We start from the raw sequence: 24,379 nt of genomic DNA, 5'->3' as shown, positions 1-24,379 counted from the left end.
ACCCATGGATAAGAGTGCTATGACTATACATACACACATTTACTTTATCCATTTCTTTAAAATGCTTTGCTTTGGGCAACTTCTCTTCAGTACAATGAGTCCACCAGTGACCACTGGTCCAGAGGGGAAGTCAGAGAGAAGCAGCTGCCATGACAGACGAAGATAAGCCTAATTCTGGTTAAGAGCTGCAAGGTGTCCACTTCCAATTGTTCCATTTTCTCTGCCAGTCTTTTTCTCTTGACCTCCTCCCATTTCTTACTCCAACATATTCCACATTTAGTTCTTGAAACTCTTCTTTCAAAAGGACAGCATTCGTAGTTCACAGTCTCCACTCAACTGCCTTACACTGACCATTGCTGAATTGTATCAACCCATAAAATAGATCATTAAAGGATAATTCAGCAGTACCAAGGGCAAAGATTTCCCTTGGACATACAGGGCCAAGATCACAGAATTGTGCAGAAGTGAAGTTTCATTTGAAAGAACCTTAACTTTTCTCCCTCCTGGCAGCTAATGCATCTGTTGGGCCAGCAAACTTAAGCAAAATAACAACAACAAAAAAGTTGCCTTTACAAATCTGCCAGTGACTCAGCTACAGCTCTACACTTTGTACATAGATAGTGAAATCAGTGCCCTAATTAAAAATAGAAAATAATGCCTACCTCTTCTCCCCATCTTCCCCACAGCAGTCTGGGAACTCAAACGAAAAAGCTAGAAAGCACCTTTCTCCTTGATCTTTCAGCTGCAGAAAATTCAAATGTCTTATGAACAAAGGCCTGTAGGGAAGATGTGACAGGCAAATAAGAATCACCTGAGAGTTATTAATCCTCTCCTTTCACAGAAGAGCTCCCAATCTTTCCTATTAGTGTTACTCAATACTTAGAGAGCACCTGTCAAAAAGCTCAAGGGTTAAACCAGGGCTTTATTGGAACAAGGGAGACACTGGTTGTGTTCCTTTCTGAGTATTCTACATAGAAATAAGTGGTATTTTACACTTTCATGTGTAAAATTTATTGACCAAACACAGGCCAGACAATAAGAAGTGGCAACTTCAGATAGCAAAAAGGAAAAGGAAATTAAAGCAAGGAAAAGGAAAACAAAAAAGTGACCTGTGTATCCAGGATTTTCAATTATTAAGGGCTTGGCCCTGGTGAGATATTCAGGAGTCTTCCAAGGCAGGAAAAAACATGAGCTTACTGTGATTTGGGTGGCATAAATCCAAGCCTATTCTCAGTAGTAATTCTACCTAAAAACATATCACCAAGTTAAACTGCATATTTATGAAATTGTATGAATAATAAGGAAAATATAGTAAAAATACAAATGAAATTATTCCTTGCAACTCACTACTAATTTATCTGTTTCTGAACTGCAAATACTCCACAGAAAAGTAAGTATGGGAGAAGTTTAGGAGAATTTTAACCCACTGTTTCAAATTACTAACTTGAAAAAAGTGTCCACTAAGCAATAGTCTGTCCTATGCCTCTTTTCAAGAAATTGCCATTGCAAAATGGTACTTCTTAGCTTACCAATTAATTTTTCTACATTAGATTTGTGTACTTTTTAAGAAACCAAGATGAAATACATTAATTTTTAATACTGTATCCACGCACAGCTTAAAAAAGATAACGTAGGCCCACTTTATCTCTTTAAAGATCTGTCTGAGCCTCTGTCACTACTATTCTCTGCAATATCCTATTTGTTGTATCACACAACAGAAAGATTATTTTGACCTCATTTAACAATCTATAAACGGTCATCAATTCTTGGAGACATCAGTTCCACTTCTGATAGACAGGAACAAAATGCCATTGCTCGCAACACCCCAAGTGAATACTCAAAGCCTCCAGGAGCCTTCCCTCACCACTTCTGAAAGCAGACAAAGGGAGCTCTGCAGCACACAGCTCCAGACGGGGACCCAGCATGCAGTCTCAGTACACTTTGAGAGCAACAGTTCTTGACTCAGACTTTCAAAATGAGGTAGGAAATACACAATTACTTTCAGTTTGCTCACCATCACCTTGCTTTGACAGATGGAGAAAGGAAGCACAGAATTTTTAATACACTGAGGCAAAGGTGGTGTTTAAAAGGGAGCCGCTGACTATTCAAAAGGTTGTCACTGACATAGGCTTGGAAAATACCAGCCCCTAGACAAACAGACAGCAGCTTCTGCCTACAAGTAGTATGAAAAACTCCCCACTAGACCATAGAGAAGGTGACAACATCCATAGGAGAAGATTTAATTCCATCTTAAGGATGGAGCTTACCACTCTCAGCTGAATGCCACCAAAGCACTCACAGTTTGGATCAGCTCTTACACACTCTGTTCAGGACTTGGAATTAGGCTTCCTGCTTCTGTTCTCTCCAGGAGGGGACCTGTAGATGTTTTAGCTCATTTATAGTCTGCATATATTCACTCATTTGGTTATCGAAGTATTAGCCAAGGGTGATATGATAATTTTGTTCCACTGACAACAAATGACTAGATTACATTTAAAACAAGCCATGGCTGCAGGCACCAAATGCTGCTGCTTCTGTTGGGAAAGCTTTTCCTTCTGCCCCCTCCTTGCTTGTTTCAGGACCTTTGGTCTTTTGCAAGTGAAGAGAGAACAACCATAACACACTAGGAAAGATGAAGAAAGCTGCTCATTTCCCATTTAAACACCACTTTATATATGTTTTATATATATATGCATAGCATATAATGTGCCTATTTTGCTTTTTATGACTTAGAAATAAAAATAAATGCAGTGGATTTTTACTGTGTACTTGCACTGATCATTGGATGTCATAGAATATTTTGTTAGGCACAGCTTTGGAAAAAAATCAATAACTAGGCAGGTGCCAGCTGTGCAGCTCCGTGGTGCCAGCCAGTCACGCTCCTTCTTGCCTCCTAAACCAGAGGGGCAGAAAAGGATGGCTCCAGAATTGAACTCCATGAAACTTGCACTGGGACAACTGGAATTTAGCGTGATCAAGTCTTAGAAAAATTAACTCCTTTTATATCAACCCCTATTGTTTCCTTATTTACAGCAAGATTACATACATCACTGGCTTCAGCTAAAACATACCCAGTTTGGGCCAGTTAAAGCTGAAATTGAATCAAACCCACTCTAGAAACACTAGTGTCTCAAGGAAGTCCAAGCAGACGAACCCCTGCCAATGGTTTGCAATCCTCATAAACACGCTGCACTAAATCACATTACAACACTTACTAAAGCAGCAGCTCTTCAGCTACCAATGCACCAATGGACAGGCCTGCATGAAATCAAAGTTATTTCCAAAACAAATACCAAAATACAGGTATTAAAATAGTGAGAAAAAGGCAGGAGTAACATTACCCTTCCTGGTGATGGAGTTCCCATTCTGGGATGACAATGTGATATTTGTTTGTGCCTCCTGAAAGGCAAAGGATGGGGCAGAAAGGGGCATTCTATTGCCTTGCATATGGTACGGGGTTACTTGGTGCTTGTGAGGTGTCTCAGGGGTCTGATCTCCACTGAGGACACCGTGTACTCACCATACAGATGCTGCCCACAGAGCGGAACATCATGTGTTCCTGTTCTTCCTTGAAATGGGAAACCAACCAACCCAAGGAAACCACAGGCCGGTTCATTATTCATGAGCGTTGCAAACAACTTTCTAGTTCCTCTTTCCTTGTTGCAAAAATCAAAGCCTTTTCAGCAAAGGAAGAAGCCTGCATGCCTACTAGAGAGTTGAGACAGAAGAAGTGGTCATCAAGCACCTCTGTCATCATCCCAGGTTCCTGTGCACTATTATCATTTTACTTGGAGACCGTATCACTGGGCTGTTTCCCAAAAAGATCCAGACTGCTATCACTGGGCTGTTTCCCAAAAAGATCCAGATCCAAACACAGTTTGTTTGTGATTTGGACACGGAGAGTCTGCCCCTCCTTTACCTGGATAAGGAGGAGTCATTCAAAGTCAGGGAAAATAAATTCATTCCCAAACCTCAGAAATGGTGCTGGGCTGCAGAAGCTAACACTAACTTTGCCCCTTTGTGCAGCGTTTACTTCCTCTACAATCAACCCCCAAAACCCACTCTCAAGAGTTTTCTAGAATTGCTACAATCGTGTAGTTTTCCTTCTAAGGAGAGCCAAAAACAGAGAGGCAATACCAACCCCCTTCCACTTCAGTTATTTGTCTCCAGTTTCCAACAGATGGTTGCTTCCTTCATTGACCAGCTTCTCTGTGGATTCCCAGTTAGCTATAGACAACCAGGTGTTCAGTGAGGGATACAGAGAAGATAATAGGGCACTTCCCTTCTAAATCCCTTAAATATGCACCGCAGATGATGGACACTATAAAGCAGAGAGGAGGAGGAGGGGAAGAATCCCCCACACTTAAGATTATGCCACCTGAAGAACATTCCTCTATTGAGTTGTTAATTGCTGGTCCTTGGTGTGGTTCTGGTCCAGGCCAGTCAATGATGTCCCAAACAAATTTTGGGCATAGCTCAGGGATTGGCAAGGGCCTGTGACACTGTAAACGGGCAGTTTGCACACAGCCACTCTATTCAGAAGGGTGGCAAGAGTTGAATGTTACAGACTTGGGCTGTTTCATGTCAATTTACTATAGAGCAAAAAGAAAGATCCCAAAACTTCTCACATTCCCTGTTAGATATTTATCCTTAATAGTCTCACCAAGTCTCTGTCTTTTGACTGATCTACAGTTTAGGTCAGCTCTGAAGACCTTAACTCATACCTAATGGGGAAAGCAGCACAGGGATCACGTCTGCTCTCCAGTGATGTCCTGCAGGAGTCTTGTAGAATGACCCCTTTTTGAGGGTGAAGTTACAACGAGTAGCAAGAGAAAGGTTAGAAAGTAGAAGAGTAGCACTGAAAAAATGAAACCGTGTAATAGAGATAAGGAGAGAAACAACCTTCAAGAGAAGACAGGGAGCAACAACTCTTGTTTCTCAACTGGCAGGTTACCTGTAGAAAAGCTATCAAGGCATCTAGATACCTGGGAAGGAATTACATGTCTGATTTCTGTTGAGCCAGGTAGGTTTATTTGTAGTGTTTATATGTAAGGTTCAAATGGCACTTACTCAAACTAAATCCCAGGTCTGCATTTCTTGTTAACAGCCCAGCAATAACACAGGTAAATGTTTATAACTGAGGAGCAGTCAGTCTTAGGCTCAAATTTATGAGATTCCTGCCAATTTAATTTGAGGTACCTTTGAAGCAGTTTGTGCCCTTGGGTTCTGAAAGGAGAACTGACACTGGGAGAGAGTTAGGCAGAAGAAGGTGAATGTTACCCCAGGACTGGTGACGCCTCCTGTTATGGACTTTGAACTGTTTGTAGACGAGAGCACACAGAAAAGCTTCGGATCATTACGTGCATATCTATACAGATAAATGGACTCATACAGCAGACACTACAATTAATATTGCAAATGCTTAATTTCAGCCCAGTCCAGTCCACTCCCCAGAGCACACAAATCCCTGTGGAAAAGGCAGTGTGCCACATGCCAAAGTAGACTGTGCTGGAGTCGAAAGTGTTGCTTTGTGTCCACCTCCGTGCTCCCATTCAGCAAATACTGACTGTTCTCTTGAAATGTCAGGGTGTGGGGCAAGAGGCACCAGTCAGCAAAACATATAGATACGCTGTCACCGCTTGACGGAAGCTCGAGCACCTTTCCAGAGTCCCTTGCCAACATAATTAAATTGTGCCATTATAGATTCTTTGGACGAGGTTTCTAATAAAGCATTTCCTGCCTCATTTCCTGCCAAAATTTAGAAATGCAAGTCAACATTCTGCAGTAATACCTACGTGCTTTGGGGCATTCTTTTTCTATTTTTTTGCAGTAATGCTGCTGCTCAAGTCAAGGCAAGTGTTTAGTGCTGGGATGACATAAACATAACTCCAACATCTGTTCTCTGAAGGAAAATGAAACAAAAGAATAAACCACACTCTTTTACTCCACCCCTTGAAATTCCTCAATTAAAGAAAAAAACAAAACAGGAATCTTTCTTGCTACACAGAGCATTACTACCTCCTCCTTTACTAAAAAAAACCAAAACAACCCGATGAACAGAAAATCAAACTCCTAAAGCCTGAAGGACACCTTTGTTGTTTCTTGCTGAGGATTGATTGCACAGGTAAATAAGGATCAGAGCTGCTGAAGCCAATCATGCTAAACTTTATGCTTATCTACCATAAAATGACAGGGCTAAAAAGCTTAGAAATTTGCCAGCGGTCTGCTCACGTACAGCAATTCTCATAAGGATCAACCAGCGACAAGAAGGTTTTTCCTGAAAGTCACTGCTCCAAATCTGCTTTTTCAGAACCTCAGGTGTGTGCATGGTGCCTGTCAAAGCTTCCCACAATCTAAACCTCCCACATCTCTCTGCTCATGGAGGCAGAAAGGTGGATGTGGACTAGTCAAACCCAGGAAATAACCTGTCTGAGACTGCACCCTACAAATTAACTGAATAACAGTGCACCCTCACTGAAGCCCTGCAAAATTAAGCCAGAAAAAGCCTGAAGGCAAATGGAGATTCTTGGCCAGTGAACTAAGGTACCTCCTTCCAGCGTCCTCTTGCTGCCTGCCTTTTCTACCAGGATGCAATCGGATGCAGCACATAAACCCAAGTAGTGTTGCCACACAAGGCCAGACAAAGACTAATTGCACCAGCTCCTCTGTCTTGCTGCCAGTGAAACCAACTGCTCCGAGCTACAAGTTTGCACGAAGAGCCTGACCCTTTTTTCTGTCAGAGACATGAGTCCTTTTTTGTCCACTCCAGATTAGATCGATATTACAACAGCGCTCTTCAGCGGGACACCTGATCTCCCGACAGCTGGATGGGCCACCACCACGGGAGCTCTGAGGAGAGAGCTGGAAACCAAGTCCTTTAGTGAACCTCTCCTGAGACCGTGAACCACAACTGTGATCCGTGCTTGAATTTCATTACTAAATTGTTGAAAGTAAACCCAGACTTTTCTCATAAGTGGCTAAGAATCCTGTGACAGGTTCACTTAGTTCTGTGGCTTCCAGCCAAATAAACCAATTCCTTCTCTCTCAGGTTGAGAGTTAGCTCAGTGCCTGCAGTTACAATTCTTTTTTTCCTGATATAGAGGAAAAGAGATGAAGAGGGAAAGGGGGGGTGGCACCAAATGGTTACAAGAAAAAAAAAATCTTAAAAAAAAAATTGCAAAAGGATGTTTTCTCTAGTGTGTGAGAAAGAGTTAATGCACAGAGGCTCTGTGCAACATTTGTACCCGACCTCCTGACACTGCGATGGCACGGTTCCTACCGCTGGTACAGGCTGCTGCAGCGAGCAAAAGATACAGCAAATACTTTTGACTCAAGACTATGGCAGAAATGTTCATTAAACTTCTCCTCCGAGACAGGCAACCACTCACACCGCTCAGCTCCCCCATTTAATTCAATCTTACATGCTCAACTAAGACTATAGAAGAAACAGGGGTCTATTTAGTGCCTCACAGATAGTTGTGTTTGTACAGAGGAACATCTGTCAGTTAAAAGCAGCATTGAAAGTACCTACCAGATGGATATGAGCTTTTAGCACATTAAGCATGTTCTGCATTGATCTAGTGACCTGGGGGCAAAAGCCACCAGATATCTCCTTACGACCTCAAGGCACTGGTCCCACCTCTATCTCTAACCAAGCAAAGCACTTACAAGAACCATTCTCTTGCTTATACTCCTCCTCCTCCTCCTGTGGCACCATCAGCCGTGTGCTGAACAGAATGAAGAATGAGTTTCTCAGAACTTGCCTGTAGCTTTCCCATACAGGCTTGGAGGTGTGATTTAAAAGCACAGCTTAGAAGCATGTGAACTTTTATAGAGTTTAAAGGGAGCTTAAACAACTAGGCCTTTGTTTCAACTTGCATCATCAAGCAGCACAGAAAAAAAAAGTTTATTTGACATGTAGTGTAGTTCTAGCTTTAGCCATTAGTCATGATTAAACTAGTTATAAATAGGAAGGGGGAAAAAAAGGCCAATAACCAGAATGAATTGGTATAACCAGCTCCTACTCTGAGTTCCCTCACCACTATAAACACTTGCTTAATTATTTTCTGGAGCATGAGGCCTGTATTCTTAATTGCAGAAATCAGAGTTCCTACTCACACCCAGTAACTGGATTTGTTTGAAGGGAGAACTGTTCGTGCTTTATCCTGTGGGAAGTTGTTAACGCCCAGTCATTTCCCCCTCGTATTCTCTCCTCACTGACCCCAGAGAGACCATTTCACATAAAAGAGAGTTTTTCTTTTTGAGACAGGGATATTACAACAGTATGCATTATACAGTAAAACTTGAAGTATCCAAGAACTTAATAGCTGACACCTTTGGAATTCACTAGCTCTGGTTCCAATCTATATTAGGGTGGATTTTTTTTCACACAGATTTCAAAATTATTTTCAGAATAATTCAAGATGTCATGGTTCATACAGATATAGCATCCTGCTTGAGTTTAATGCATCTATTTTAACTTGGCTTGGTTTAAACATTCACAAACATCCCAACACAAACACATTCCCATGAAAAGGAGGAGTAAAGAGCCATATAAATTCCTTGGTATGTAAGTAATTCTATTGACTTCCATAAGAGAAAGCTGTTCTCCGAGCCTTTCTGCACTAGGCAAGAGTCTCTAAATCTCGCTTACCCACAATAGTATAGTTGACAAATATAACTGCCTTTTCTGCTCTCATGAGCAGTTATTTCCAGATTTGGGATTGGCCAGGCTTCAATCCAGAAAACAGGCTTTTCATGACAATCCCCAAATAACTTCAGAAGTCAGGAAATGTCCTAGTTAGGAAAGGGGTGGATTCATCCTGCCTGAAGTATTTGGCAGACCAAGCATCCCACATCTCTCAAATGTTCAGAGAATCCATCCTTCAATTTCCACAAGATTTCCAGCTGGGTGTTACACTGGCAACCAGTGCTTTATCATGGCCAACCTCTATCCACACAGCACGCAGGAGAAACTATTGATCATCCAGCAAGTTTTACAAATTGCCGTTGCACCCTTCCTATTATGATTTATATTGTCATCATAGTCCGACTACACCTCAAGTGTCAAGTCCTCCCCCTCCAACACTAGCTAGAGCCTAAGGAAGAAAATACCCACATCAAGAAGGCCTTTCGTGAGAAGGTCTCAGGGGGAAGTTATTTCCAAATGGAAGCAGTCATCCTGGGGAAAGTCTGCAAGAAGATTTACTTCTGCATTTGTTTCAGGATATTTAGAAAACTGATTTAGAAGATCTTTGCTTATAGTGTCTGATTGAATGGCAGAATATCTTCTCACAATCACCTCGTTACACAGCCCAATCCAGGCTCACTCCTTCAGCAGACCCTGAGACAGGGAAGACGGTAACTGCGCGACCCTCCTTGTGCTGGGGCACAACCTACCCGTGTGAGCAGCACATACTGTAATCCTAGATTTGGCATCCCATATCCCATGGCAAGCAGTTTAACCTTTGCCTCTGTTTCTGCATTTGTAAAAAGAACACATAATATCCCAGCTCAGCGTGGCACAGGGATTAACAGTTATACTGCAGAGGAATTTGAAGAAACGGTGTGTACACACACATACACATCCCCTGTACATGCCCTTCAAGAACAACAGCCCTCACAAACCTTTGCCAGGTAATGGCTTTGTCATCTGTGGTTTCAAGGCTGGGAAACTAACAGGATAAAACATTTCTCCATTTTTGTGCAGGCAACCTATTTCAAAAGAGCTCCAAGGTGATAAATGCAACAGTAAATACAATAAAAAACAACTATTCTTAAAATACTTCAGGTCAGATGGCAAGTAGCCCTTTCTCTGGATATGAAAATTAGGCAAAGTTCTCTGCTGCCTTTTAGAGATGATGTCTGGGCTATTCACAAATACAAACTGACAGCCAGCTACAGCAATAATCTTCCTTTTTTATGCACCAAAAGAGTTTGCTGCTGGTGCTGCTTCCTTCACTTGCTGCTGCCCTGGGCGAGCCACAAAGGAGAACCTTTCTAAATGGCTTTGGTGACAGGGGGTGGGGAACAACGCACGGTTCCCCCAGGTGTCATGAGAGAAGCAACCCCTGCACTTGAGAGCTGAAATGTTTGGGAGGGATATAAAACCTGTGCTGAACAGGTACAAAACCCAGCCCCCCCCCGCAGGCATGTATTACCTTACTGTTCAGTGGCATGAAAGCTGGCTGTGCAAACAGTGTGCACAACCCAGTCCCAGCTTTGGCAAACAGACACAAAAACTTGTCCGAGCAAGCTCAGGACAGACAGCCGGGGTAAGAACAGTTTCTACCAGCTTCCCTGAAGTACCTAACGACGTGGGCAACAACCCAGCTTCTGTAATACACAGCTTCCACACCCCTGGCCGGGCCATTTGCTGGGATGGAAATGGGATGGACAATTTCCTACCGCTTTCCAGTTGATGAAACCCTATTAGAGTAAACAAAACTGTTTTCATCAACCAATTTCCAAAGATTCAGACAAAACAAGTGTATTTCTCCTGCTGACAACTGCCATTATAAGCACCGTGGAAACATTTTAGCTAACTACAAAAATATTTCTTCCCAGGACCTGCTGTCACGGGCAGGCTAACACCCAGATAAGAACCACTGGCATAAGCAAAATCCTGATTTTTGAGGCCTCCCTTGGGCTTTGATTAGGCTTTCAGGGAAAGACACCTTTCCTTAATGCATCGCTCCATCACAGAAGGTGCTGGGAGCAGTGTGTCACAGCATGGAGAACCTTCAGACCTGCTGAAGGCAAATCCACGACCTTCTCAGTTGTCTCAAGGCAGCTAACGCACTGAGGAAAAAGTTAACAAGTTACACAGAACTTGCCAAATTATTCTTCCAAGGAGCTGCCTAAATCATATTATAAAAATATATTCTTAACAGTTGCCAGTTAAAGATCTAAATGTTTTAGAATGCCTTTAAAATTTATTAAGCTAGTTGTCTCATACTATATTTATTCACACTCGACTTTTCAAGTTATTTTTCTTGCATGTCATAGTCCAATATTATCCCTTTAAACAGTTACACACAGCTTCAGAGTCAAATCCTACAGAAGTGGAAAGAAGGGCAAGAAACTCCAACCGTGTCTTCACTAAGATCAAAGACTTTATGGTTATTAAACAAAAAGCTTATCTGGTAACTAACAAACCATCTAACACCTAAAAATCCCAGTCAACACAAGGTATGGGGGGTTTCTTCTTTTGTCTTCATCCTCAGCTAGTGACTGATTATCTCATTTTTTTTCTATCCCCAACCTCAGATGCTCCATTTACAACCAGAACTTAAGTACAACTGCTCCTGCCATTGAACAACCCCCTGCTACTCCCTTTTTGGTGACAGTCACATCAGTCCTCATGATGCATGACCAAACCCGAGTTCATACTAATAGAACTGTGGCAGCTGTGCTTCAGTTCCTTCTTGACATACCCAAGTCACAACTAAGAGGCCACCTATAGTTGGCCCTCTCCTATTAGAAACAGTCAACAACAGGGTTATTTTTTAAAATGATGTATCTTTTGGTGATTTTTAATAAGTTGAATATTTGGAGCTGGCATTTTCTTTAAAAAAAAGGAAAAAAACTCATCTGCTTGGAGCCTGACTGACTTCTGAACACTCGGGGCTGAAAATTGGTAACCGGCTATTAAAGTGTAACTGCTGAAAATAGTAATTGGCTAATTTTGAGTTTCTGTAATACATGTGTTTGCTACGTATGACTGGTTGCATAAATAGGTGTTGGCTTCATCCAATTTAGTAAAAGTCACAAAAACAACCCTTTTTGAGTACTGTTAAGAGGCTCATCCTAAGACGGTAATACCTCACTCAAAAGATTTGAGTGTATTGACTGTATTAAATTTGACTGTTGAGACGAACGGTTGTTTCTGATGTTGGCAGAGTCATGTCTTGCACGCCTAAAGCTTTCTGACCTATTAAAAAAAGGGGCTCTGCAAGGATCAGAACAAAAAGAAAACCTAAATAAAAATCTCAAGACACAACCAGCATCTCAAAATAGTTGAATGGGCTGGGTTTTCTTCCCAATTCTGGAATACGCGGGGTTCACAGTGCTGGAGTACCACCATCTTCTTCATCAGAAGAAGTCTCTTGAATTAAACATGGAAAACATGGGACGTGCAGGTCTATGAGCTCTCAGTTATGAACAACCACCAAGGAACTTCACATTTCAACACAGGAAGCTTCTCCCTATCTAAGGAAATTGGGCATATTAGAGAGTGTGACAGAATTTGCCTGATGGAAGTGGGGACCACTGGCTGATTCAGAGCTCAAGTCCTACTTCTCGTAACTTAGGAGAGTGAGAAGAGTTAGGCAGGAACAGATCTCTAAATTGACAGAGGAAAATTTATCCAGTTTAGGAAGATAGTATTGAAGTAACCAAGGCACAAGAAGATGCCAGCCTGGAGGAAAGCGTTAGTTCAGAGGACAGAAAATAAATGCTGTTCAGATCTTGTGAAGAAATAACACACTGCTTAGACAAAGCCTGCCTGCAAACTATAAAAGAGTGAGCAGGATTAAATGCTGTGCTCAAATAACGGCTTGAATGAAGAAGGGTAATATTCAGTCATTAGCCTTTAGCATAATATTACATTTCAAAATCAAAGCTACCAGTAGCAATAGTAGGAATTCTGATACATGTAACACAATATGGCTGTTAAAAATGCAGGATCTCACTACAATAGTGTTGAAATTAATGGTGAAGTCTTTGGCCTGGTCTAAGGCTCTACTGGAGTCAGGTGATGTACACACTGGAAAGATGCCGTCATTTTTAAACATACGGAAATGTGGTCAAATAAATCAAAAGAATACTTCAGGACAAAGAAAGGCTCAAGCTGATTTATTTTGGATGTGTTGCCAATAATACCACCAACCGCAACAGTATAATCAGTGATGGAAACTCCACTCAGATCCTTGGAACGAGAAATTCCAGTTTTGTTCCCCTAGAAAAGATGCTGAGGCATTTCCTTATCTGAAAGGGCTCCTGTGCATATGTACCGGCTTTTCTGTACAGTATACAATGGATGAAGTATTTCCCTTAACGAGGTTTTTCATCTAAATGACTCCTACTGTACTTGCTTCAGCAGACAGGATAAATCTGTTCAATCTTCCTCCTTGCAGAACTACCCAAGCCACATCTGTCTTTTCTCTTTCAAAGACCTAAAAAAAGGTACGGGTGGCAAGAAAGAGACGAGAAAGAGGCAAAGAACAGAAGAAGGTAATCCAGTCTTTTATGATTTAAGGCATGGTTGAAGGGATGGTTGACTGATTATGATTATACTCTGAGATTCTTGTGCTCCTTGTACTTTCCCCCATCTCCTCTAGGAAAGCAAAACCTGTCAGGAAAGTGGTGAGTCAGCACGCTGCTGCTGTTTGTCTTAGCTACCAGGCATTGATTTCTTTCCCAAGGCTTTGATATAGGGTCACAGGTACCCCAGCTAAAATCTTTACTGAGAGCAAGGGGGCCACAGCAGCAAGAGCTGTTAGTTTAAACAAAAAAAGTCAATTCTATTTTTACAGCATTTGTTTGGACACTTACATTTTCTGAGAGACCTGAAAGGAAAAAAGACGAAAAAAGACTTTTTTTCTTTAAGCTGTTAAAGATAAGAAAAGGAAAGAACAATGCACACTCTTCACAAAGTCTTCTTTCAAAAGCCACTGAATATTTCCCTGTAATCAGGTATCTTATATATGTGTATGTCTAATTAACACAAGAACTAAAATGTAGAGCAATTCCAATATGTGGAAGGAGTTTTTGGAAGGCAGCACTTTCACCTCTTTAGCACTTGTCCAGAAACCAGGCCCCTTTTGACTTATCCACAATTAGACAATGAAAAGTCACCAGGCGTTTTGAAACTACGCAATGCTATTTGGCCAGAACATCTTAAATCCCCTTAGTTAGTACTTCAAAATCAGCATTACCCCAGAAGGAAATTTGGTGTATTTTTAAAAACAAAAATGCAAAGGTGGCTCAGGAAGCTCCGAGGTCTCAGCCCTCGCATAGAAGAGGTCCATAAAAGGAATGATAATATTTCAATCTGCAGTGAGGTGTAATCAAAGAATTTCTGCTTAATAGGCTGGAGATTAGTTATGAAGCAAAACACAAGAGTCAGACCATAAAAAGCTAATTGCAAATCACTGTTTTCTTGTTTAAATTGGCAGGAAATTGTGAAATATTTCCTCTATAAAAACATAGGTGAGCTATTATGTAGAATTTACCACTAATAGGGTGGAAGGAAGGGAAGTACAGAGCAAAGTAATAACATGCTAAGAAACTAGTTGCTTCTGAAAGAGACAAAGTCACTGGGCAGGAAGGATCTGTACATGAACATGTAAGTCTGCGATTTATGGTCAAAGACAGCTTTAAGACAGACCACTTAAGAGCTGGTTTAGGCTGTGAATGAATAACACCAGGTACTATTTACTATATACTTTGTAAGAGGCTTTGAAATACGCAGGTGAGAGAGCCATATAACTAGGACTGCTAAGAAATTCAGGTTACAGTTAGCGTTGGACAACAGGAGCCTCTTAATCCTTTCTGGATGCATCACTGGAACAAAGATGCCCCAGAATATTTCATGTCCTTAGCTCTACTCAGCAGTTTGTAGGGATGAAGCAGCACTCAGTACATCATACTCCTGAGGCTAAGCACAGAAAGGACAACGGCTGTACGCCATTTAATACCAGTAGGAACAACTAAACCCTATTAAGTGTATGATGTGCTTTTCATTTGTCGACCTCTCTCTGCATGGACCTTTCTGTGATTCCTGAAAACATTTTTTCCAGTCACGAGATAGCTAAGGTTCCAGTAGCCATGCATTGGTAAATAGCTCCTCCTTTGGTAGTAACACACGAGAGTATCTGAAGCATCCTCTTCAGATCTGAAACTCGACACACTACAGACTACAGAGGTGTTTAAGGCTCTTTGTGTCTCTGTGACAATAATCTCCAAAGGACTCTTCAGAGAGATTCTCAGACTGGATTTTCAGCAGAGTACTCTGTTACGGAAATAGAAGGGCGAACAAAAATACATCAAATAGTGATTACAGAAACTGCGTGGCCTTGAATCTATGCTAGTTGTTATTTTTTCCTCATCAATTCTTACTTTAATTCCTTTAGAAAAAGTCGAGATTTTTTTGTTTATTTGTTTTTAAGGTCAACCACCATTTCAGAAACAAGAGGATTTGTAATGGACTACTTCAGCTCTGTGTTCCTCCTGTGTTCATACACTCTTTCAACACAGCAGCACTAACATCTTTGTTTAGGAAGACATTTGCTTCTGAGTTTTAAGTACCATTCCCTTCCATGCACACCAAGCAAGACTCCTTCAAAAAATCCTGACTCAGCAGACTATCACACTTGTGATTATTAGGAATTAAAGACCATGCTTCCTCTTTGCTTGACAAAGTGCAATTTCAGTCAATAATGGAAAATTTCTCTCTGCTCTAATATTTCCTGGCAATACAAGCATAAACAAAGATAAGCTTTGTGGCATTAGACTATGCCACTTTGGCTTTCTAAAGCAAGCAGAAGCTCAAGTGTTTACTGACAAAATATCACCTATTTAAAGCATTTCTACAACAGATTTGGTAAAGGTACTGCCAAGTAAGTGGAAGTCTAAAATAAAGAGACTCAAAGCAGTGATCTTGGTTCTACGACCGACTGAAGGCAATTGTCCATCCTCTTTTCCCACTTTTTGAAAAGACAGCAGGATTTACAGCAGGGAGACTCAGAACATGTGTGATACATTCAAGAAATCAGATATTCCTAACTGAGTTTAGTATCAGGTGTGTTCTATCTGTACAGTCACTCTGTTCCCAGGTCAAAGTACCTAGAATACCACAGCCCCAACCACAGCCCCTTTGACTACTCTCTATCATGATTCTTCTGTGGCTCTGCTTGTCACTGTTGTGACTAACATTTGGGTGAGGAACACTTTGGCAAAGAGTCATCTAGGACTCTTGACGAGAGAGGAAGTGTGGGCATTGCATACAAATATGACTCAGATAAGGCACAACATCAATTTCACTTATGAAATGAACTCAATGAAGTTTTCTTAAATAACTCCAGGCCCGCACATCCTGAATTGCTTTCTAGCAAACAGGTCCTGGGTTACACTCCTCCAATTTCTGTGACAGGCAGCCAAAAGCTTCTGCTGACAGCTGACCAAACCCATTAAGTCTAACCCTGCAAATCAATGAAGGAAGAGGCCACAAGAGGAGGCTAATCTCTTCCTTCTTCCTAGAAGAAACAGATGGCCCAGAGGGAAGGCAGCATTGTAATAATCTCCAAGTTATAACATAATCCCCTCTAGCAGTGCTTTCTTAAGACGTAATATGACCTCTTCCAGTTCACATCCTAATATCCAACGAAAGACCTTCACCGGTCCTTTGCGGGAAAGAGGCCTCAAGACGCATCCCCAGGCACGTCCCACCCTTTCACACCAGGTAAGGCTGCATCACTTAAGTTCTATCACACCACATCAAACTCCCAGACTTGCAGATCACAGGGTCCTTTTCACCTAAAGCCCCTACACTGCTCATGAACTCCCATTTTCTTAAACACGGATTTCTCCCAAGATGCGACATAAAGGTCACAAGGTGGCATTGCTCAAGATCCCGTTATTTTGGAAGAGATACATGCACACTAAAATTGCTCAATGAGTGACAGAGAACAAGCCCTCTACTCGCCATTTCAAACCGACAAAACAGGACCCTTCACAAAGTGTTACAAACTGTAATTTCTAAGTAATTAACCTCCAAAGCTTTGCAGACACTCGGGTGGTGGAACACATCAGCTGGGCATTCACAGTGGACCATTCCTTAAAGACTGTCCTTGGACTGGGAGCATATATGAAAGCACCCAGTTCAGTCATTAATAACATTGAGTCAGCTCTTTAAAAGTAATTATTTCTGAACTGTTGGGTTAAAAAACAAAAAGGCGATTATCAAAGATTTTACTCAGAATAGCACTACATTTTTATTTGTAGAGTGGGAAAGGATAAGGGCAAAAAGGCAAACTCTGAGGTCTGGGTAAAGAGTGTTTGCAAACTTCTAAGCAGAGAAACAAAATTACTATGTCATGACACAACTTTTGTTTAAAGATTAATGAAAAACAGCCAAACGCATAGTTTTGCAAAATCAGGTTAGTCTAAGTATACACTCAAGCAAGGACATATCTAAGGACACATCCTTTTGCTTTGCCAGCAAAATAAAAAAAAAATAGTAAGAGTAATTAAACCTGGTGTACTAGCCAAAAGCCGTAAACGCAGATAAATATAGTACCTCAACCTGAAGGCAGCTGTTTGAAGAGTTCCAACTTTCACCTACTTTTAGTTACTATGTCAAATTTAAAGATTTTCACTGCAAAACTATCCAGCCTCTCAGAATTGCCCGGCTCTGAAAAACCAACCTGGCTTTGTGGGCAAGCACCAGTGAATGCAAGAAGTTTCATATCAGACCAGCAGGCTTTATAATACTCCACATGCTATGGATCCAAGAGAATAATCAGGCTACTGAAAAAAGGTTTATATTAATACTTCCCCACCACTCCTTAACAGAAACTAGTCTGAGCTGAACTGGTGAGTGGAAAAACTGCCCCTTACTCCCCACAGACAGGTATTTCACAACCCCCAGCACACACAGATCCACCAAGAATGATAAACCTAAGCTTCTTAAAAGTGCTAATATTATAAAAACGATTTGGTAAAGCCTTTCATTCTCAAACAGTTGGTCTCTTGACAACGTGTCTCTGCAGCTCCTAAGCACACATATAATAAAAACCTCATCAAGAACAGATCCCTGCAAAGGGACAGATATGTGGTTGGAAGCTGTGAAAGTTCACACTTCAGAAAAATCAAACCAACAAACTGCTGAGCCCTGTTAATTGTGTTTTGTTAAAAAAGAAACAACAAAAAACCCCAACAAACCACCAACCCAAAACATAAGCTCTAAATAGCTTATCAGAGAGATTCTAAAACCTGGACTATCTGTTTAACTGCAGGCTTTATCAACCCGCCATAGATTTCTTACATTAAAAAAAAGTATACGGATTACAATTTTGATTTCTAAAGCATATAAAATCTAGAGAAAGAATACTGAAACTGGCAGGGTGCACATGCTTTTAAAATCACAAAGAAATACTTCTGTCAAGTTTTTTGTCCATAGATGAACTCGGAAACCATACTTCTATGACAGACTAGCACAGAAACACACACACAAACGCAAGACTAAGCTTAGTGTCTTCAGGTGGCTCATTAAAAATAAAATACCCCACCATATACCTGGTGCTTGAAAGAGAATAACAGAAAGCAGAGCATGCGTGTGAGCTGGGGGAGCAGAGAGCCAGCAATGCCCTTCCAACACTCTTCCAAGCACACGAGTTCTCCACAGCAACAGGCAGCTGGCACGGAATGTATTTTTAAAGGAGCTGTATGCCTTAAAGTCCTCTCCACGTGAATAACGTCTCTTCAGGAGAACGCCAGCTTAGATGCTCTTGTTTTCATGAGACAGAAGAAACTGGCAGGATGGCTACAAAGCCCAGGCTGTTTGGGGTAGGTTTGTTTTTTTGGTTTTATTTTTTTGAGAAGTGCTAGAGGAAGCATGTAGAACTCCTTCAGTGTAATCTGTTTAATGTTCCTGCAGCACCTTCCATTAGAGTCGAGCTCACGCATGAAGTGTCCTACAAGGACAACTTCAGAACACCCAGCTCTGCTCTTGTGTTGGGAGCACAGAAGGAGGATGCAGCAAGAAAGGCACTGAAATTACATTTCCTCCAGGGGCTTTCATCCAGTCCTTTAACACAGGAGACGGACAAGTTACTAGTGGATCACTTCATAGATTTTTCTAATTCTGGAAGCCAAATTAAATAACTGGGCTGACAGAGAGGTTTGGCTTTTTTTCAGAACCAACAGAAGAGATTAGATCTCTTGCAGTTTTAGGTGAGATAAATCTAAGGGAGCAGTTCACAGACACTGCTTAGCCTCTGCTTTCTGAAATATCATCATGATGACTCAAAGCACACAGCCTAGTATTATCTGTTTGATTTAAAAAAAAAAACAAAACAAAACCAAGTCTCTTCCAGCAGTTATTTATGCCTAACAGTACAAGGAATAAATAGGCCTCCATTCCCAAAATCTTGGAATTTGCCCTCTACTAAAGCCACGAAGAGAACTGTAGCTGAGTGACTTCACTGATAAACAGAGCCAGCTTCAGAGTTCCTTGGAGTCCCAAGTTTTACAGCCCCCAAACAAATCAATCTCTTGCTTTTACTGGCTGTGTATAAAACATAACATTTGCTTCAAGAAGTGCTTGTCCAGAAGTCTTTTGAATACAAAACAGGGGAAGTCACTAACGCGGGGGGGGGATGGGGGGGAGAAGAAGGGGATGAGAACCAGTAGTTTGTTGGGTTGTTGTTTTTTTGAAGGAGTGCTGACCTACCAGAGCTAAAACACCCATCTCTAACTTCTTACTATATCAGTGCAAAAGAGAGAAAGAAAGAAGAAGAAAGAAAAAAATAAAATTGCAGTCTTTGGCAATCTAGGGCTCCTAATCATTAAGACTAACACAGAACAGAAGAACAATAAAAAGAGCAATTGCATTGTAAATTTATGTACCATGCGCAGGTTATGGAATGCGGTGCAATAGGGCACTGTGCAGTGATAAAACTGCATTCCTTACAAAGTTAACAGCTTTAAACTCATGATTTGTACATGTGGGCAATGCTGAATGACCTTCATGCTTTCCAACATTCACTGGAAGGCAGATTTATTTGTAATCACAAGTCAGCTGTTTTGTTTTGGGGCATAAACATATAGTTAGAAGAACAAAAGTTTAAACTTTGAATTAAGTAGCAGAGGCAGAGGCCAGTACATTAGCTTTAAAATCTGAATTTGAAGACTGTACTCCAAAATCCAGAGTGGATAACATTTAAATCTGAGGGAACCCTGATTGAATGGCTGTTTGCTGCTCCTTTTTCTTTTTTTTTTCTTTTGAAAGAGAAAGAGATTTTCATAGTTCAGTTCTATTATAAAACAGTAGCCTCTCCAACACATGCCTTATGTAAAAACACGTCCTGTTTCAACGCAGGAGATGCAACACTCACTACAGAGAAATGAAGTTATATTGCTCTTAGTGTGAGACACATAATACAAGACTATCCCTTACCTAACAAAGACAATCCATCAATTCTTATTTTACAAAAGCATTGCCTGTCTCTTATTCCCAATTTTCTTAGACATGAAATAAATAATAGTTTGGAGAAAGTGCCTACTAAACTGGACTGCAGTAGAACAGAGCAGTATCCTAGGACAGTATTATTAACATACCCAGCAGCTGCTCATTGCACCAAAACCATCCTCAGGATACAATGAATAAGAAATACTGCTTTTTGACTAAAAGACCAAGGCGATAAACCTTGGATTATCTAAAACTTCCACATCATAGCTCTTATGAAATCTGCTGAAAATGAAGTTCTAATTTAGATTTAAGGGAAGTAAAGAGACTACAAGTAAAGAAAACTATTTTTGGATATGCAGACATGAGGGAATGGGGCAGGATTAATTATTTTTCCTGCACATCCAAAATCAAGACAGTTAAGAAGTATATAGAAGCATATAGTTCCTGATGTTCCAAAACAAATGGCAAAGAAAATCTTATTTACAAGCATTTGACATAAGGCAATAGGCTTCTGGTTCTCAACTTCCTATGACTTACAGTAAAGAATTTAATTACTACTTCCCAATGTGAAGTGCCCTGTTCTCATGTAACTAATAAAAAGACCCCAACAAACAACTGCTAAATAGGATGAGATAGCTAATATTGAACACATCACAGATTTTAGTACAAAATTGCCAACAGAAGCAGACAAGACAATTCATAAAACTACACAGGTCTTTATATAAGGTTAATGGTTTGCTAGGGAAGTACCAAGGTTCACAAAATGGATAATTTTTTGTTTCTTTTTTAAATCCGATTTGAACTTCGTGCATTCTTACTGACAAGACTTCACTGAAATCTCAACAGCGACCAATGGGCTGAGGATATTTTACTTATAGGTGTTTTCAAGCACCTAATTAATAAAATAAGAGACCGCAGGAAAGCCTAAATACTCAGCCCTTTAGATACATACTTCAGTTTGCTATCATGCTGCCTGACCCAGGAGCAGCAATCTGAGCACAGTACTTGGATGACTAACACCAAAACGGGTTGAAAACAGCAGCAATCATGACAGAGACAATAAAGAACCCTGGCAATCACACTCAGCTCCCGTGAAAGAAAAATGATTAAAAATCCCTTTTAAAAAACGCAGAGAAAAAACACTTATGATGCTAAAACATACTTTCTTAAAGGCCACTTTTCACTAAAGGGATTATATATGGTATTAACAATATGCATATAAATAAAGCGTATGGCATAAGCAAATGTTAGCATAAGATCTTGGACGCCCTTAAGAATGAAACTTTAAGGCAAACAGATTACAAAGTGCCGTAATAAAAACACTGATATATCAAGGGAGGTGTGTGTGGTGTTAAAAAATAGCGATCAATTAAAAAACCTGTCTCCTGAAATGAAAGACACAGAGATATATTAAGCTAAAAGAACATAATCTTCGGAGATCTTAATATAAGCCACTGTGTCTTTATCAGAGTACTTCAAACGGAAAATTCCTCTGAAGCTTATCATTTAGAGAGAGACCAACATAGAGAAATGATGGGATAAGAGGGCAGAAACAGACTGGGTATTCAACAGGGATGCACTGAGGGGTGCTTTAGGATGGCTCTCCCTCTCTCCTGATGCACAGATGAGGGAGACACAAGGAACACGTACAAGGCAGCTCCTTTTCCTAAAAGATATCACCTCAGGTCTCCCTCCAGATAAACAGGGTGTTTAAGGCATGTTTTCTGCAACGTGCAAAAAAACTATCAGGCAGACTAGTGGGGGGTAAACCAAGGGGGTGAGCATGAGGACTGGCGGTGTGGCGTGGTGAGCCTCCCCTCAGTTGCACTGGAGAACAATTCCAGCTGGAGGCAAAGGGGTGCACAGGTTAGGGCACGGCTGATTACAAAGACAAGCTTAAAACTAGGGTAAGGTGTAACGGGTACGAAAAGGTGGCAAGCAAGGTCTGAGATGAAGACAATGTTTAGAAAAGAGAGTAAGCAGCACAAACACATAGGGGGTCCAGAGAGGCTGCTAGAGCAGAAGAGCACGGGCTGAGGGTGCAGCGCACCGGGTACGTGGGAGGGAAAGAGCAGCGTTATTTGCCTGGGAATGCAGAGGGAAAGCGCAGGGCACAGCCTGGAGGGCGGGAGGGGAGGACAGGTGAACCGGCTGAGGAAAGGTTGGGGGCAGGTTGGGGCAGGGCTGGTTAGCAGCAGGCTGCAAGGCACCGGGGTGTGTGTGTGTGTATGTGTGTGTGCTCAGCAGCGGCAGGGCTCGGGGCGGCGGGGCAGGGGGGAGAAGGCGGCGGGTCGGTGGGTACCTGGGCGTCTTGGCGGCGGCGCTCTCCCGGCGGTCCAGCACTCCGGGCACGCAGTTGGTGAGCTCGGTCCAGTCGGCGTGTAGCCCGCAGCTCCAGCCCGTGGAGAAGCGGGAGAAGAGCCAGGTCTCCCGGCGGTTGGGGCGGTAGCAGGTGCACTTCTTCTGCCCGGGCCGGCAATCGCAGGGCACCTCCAGCCGCACGTTTTGCACCAGGTGGCGGCCGAAGGTGGTGCCGCCGGTCTTCTGGATGTGCAGGAAGACGATCACGTCCTCGCCCTTCATGTCGAAGGCGAGCTCCCGCTCCAGCTCCCGCACGGGGAAGTAGTACTTCTTCACGTAGTGCGGGTCCGGCGTGGGGAAGAGGTCCAGCTCCTCCGAATAGGAGCGGCCGCTGGGGGAACCCAGGCTCAGCCCCGGCCCCACGTACTGGTACAGGATAAGCATGAAGCACACCGAGACGGCCACGATCAGCAAGAACTTGCTGGTCCTCTCAACCATGGTCCTTCCCGCACGCTTCATGTGTCACCATCTCCCGGGGCTGCCAGCGCTTGGGCAGACGGCGGCGGTGCCGGGGGGCGGGCGGGCGGCGGAACCGGGCGCCTGTGCCAGCCGCCTCCCCCCCCCGCGCTGCTCCCCGGAGCAAGAGCCGAGCGCTTCCTGCCCGCGCCGCCCCGCGCCCGGCATGCACAGCGCCGCCGCCCGCGCCGCCCCGAGCCCGCCCGGCTGCGGGCACACACACACACATACACACACACACACACACACGCACCGAGCGGGCCCGCACTGCGCCCGCAACCCTCGGCTCCCCCCCGGCACCGCTCCGCCGGCCCCCCGGCTGCGGGCCCCACCCTCTGTCACCCCGCACAGGGAGCCTCGGCGCTCCCGGGGGGCTGCGTTTCCGCTCCCCTTTTTGAGACCGCAGTTATTAGGAAGAGGAAAATTTGCATGGAAATAGGACTAGGGCTTCCCACGTGTGTCTGCGGCCGCCGCGTGGGACACCACAAGCCTTCGGTTGCGACTGGATGCAACAGGGAAAAATGCTCTGGTCACACAGAGGAGGAGCATGTCTGAGCAGCAGGCACACCATCGGCCACATCATTTGGAAATAATAATAATAGGTGAAGTTGAGGCAAAACCCCAACAGAGGTGTTATTTACAGAAAACTTTCCCAGCAAAATGCTTTCTGCTGAGCTGTCGGGCACAATTCCACCCCTGCAGAATCCCTGTGCTGTACCGTGATCTCCCAAATGAAGGAGAGCACTGGAGGAGCCGGGAGCCACCACCAGGTGTGGATCTGGCTGCCGGCAGCATCCTCTGCAGGGCAGCAGTTAGCAGGGTGAGATGCTGCTGCCAGGAGCAGCACGTGGGGACAGTGTGCTTACAACCACCTTACCCCACCTGGGTCCTCTCCAGAAGATGCAGGAAGGGTCTGGTGGTTGGTCTGTCAGCCAGGTGCCGAAAGGCAGACATAGGTCGCTGCCACCAAGTGTCCAGGAGACCCCCGAAAATCATCCTCTGGTGGCTCTCCCCACTGCCTGTAAAGAGAGGGTGAAACATGGCCCCGTGTCAAAGAGCTGAAGGAGGGTCAGCGCAATGGCAGTTGTCCTGGCACTTCATCTAGACATCAGTTATTGCTTATTCAGAATTAATAATATAAACAATTGTTAATTTCTAGCAACAAATCTCTAAGTGAAATACCACCTCTCCTGTAATTACTGCTATCAGTGACGTTTTTCTTAAGTTCCTGGTGCTCTTTAAAATAGAAGTCACAAGTAGATGTTAGCACTCCGGCACTAAAATATTCCCATCAGATCACACTTTTCAGTCCAAGTTGTGTTTTATGTAAGTGTAAGGAAGCACATGCAGATGAGCCATTGTTAAACACTG

At 42.7% G+C, this 24,379-nt stretch overlaps 1 protein-coding gene across 1 annotated transcript in view; it reads right to left on the bottom strand.

Annotated features, from left to right (window-relative positions):
• The window catches only part of LOC106887794 (heparan-sulfate 6-O-sulfotransferase 1-like), a 46,554-nt gene extending 23,420 nt beyond the window's left edge, over positions 1-23,134 (bottom strand). The window contains exon 1 of the mRNA XM_014941528.1: positions 22,494-23,134. Coding sequence (XP_014797014.1) covers positions 22,494-23,011 — 518 coding nt within the window. The 5' untranslated portion in view covers positions 23,012-23,134. The remainder of the gene's footprint in view (positions 1-22,493) is intronic.
• Between the last annotated feature and the right edge of the window lie 1,245 nt (positions 23,135-24,379).

This window comes from Calidris pugnax, unplaced genomic scaffold, assembly GCF_001431845.1.
Source record: "Calidris pugnax isolate Ruff unplaced genomic scaffold, ASM143184v1 scaffold117, whole genome shotgun sequence".
Classification (NCBI taxonomy): Eukaryota; Metazoa; Chordata; class Aves; order Charadriiformes; family Scolopacidae; genus Calidris; species Calidris pugnax.
This window is presented reverse-complemented; position numbering and strand designations above follow the sequence as displayed.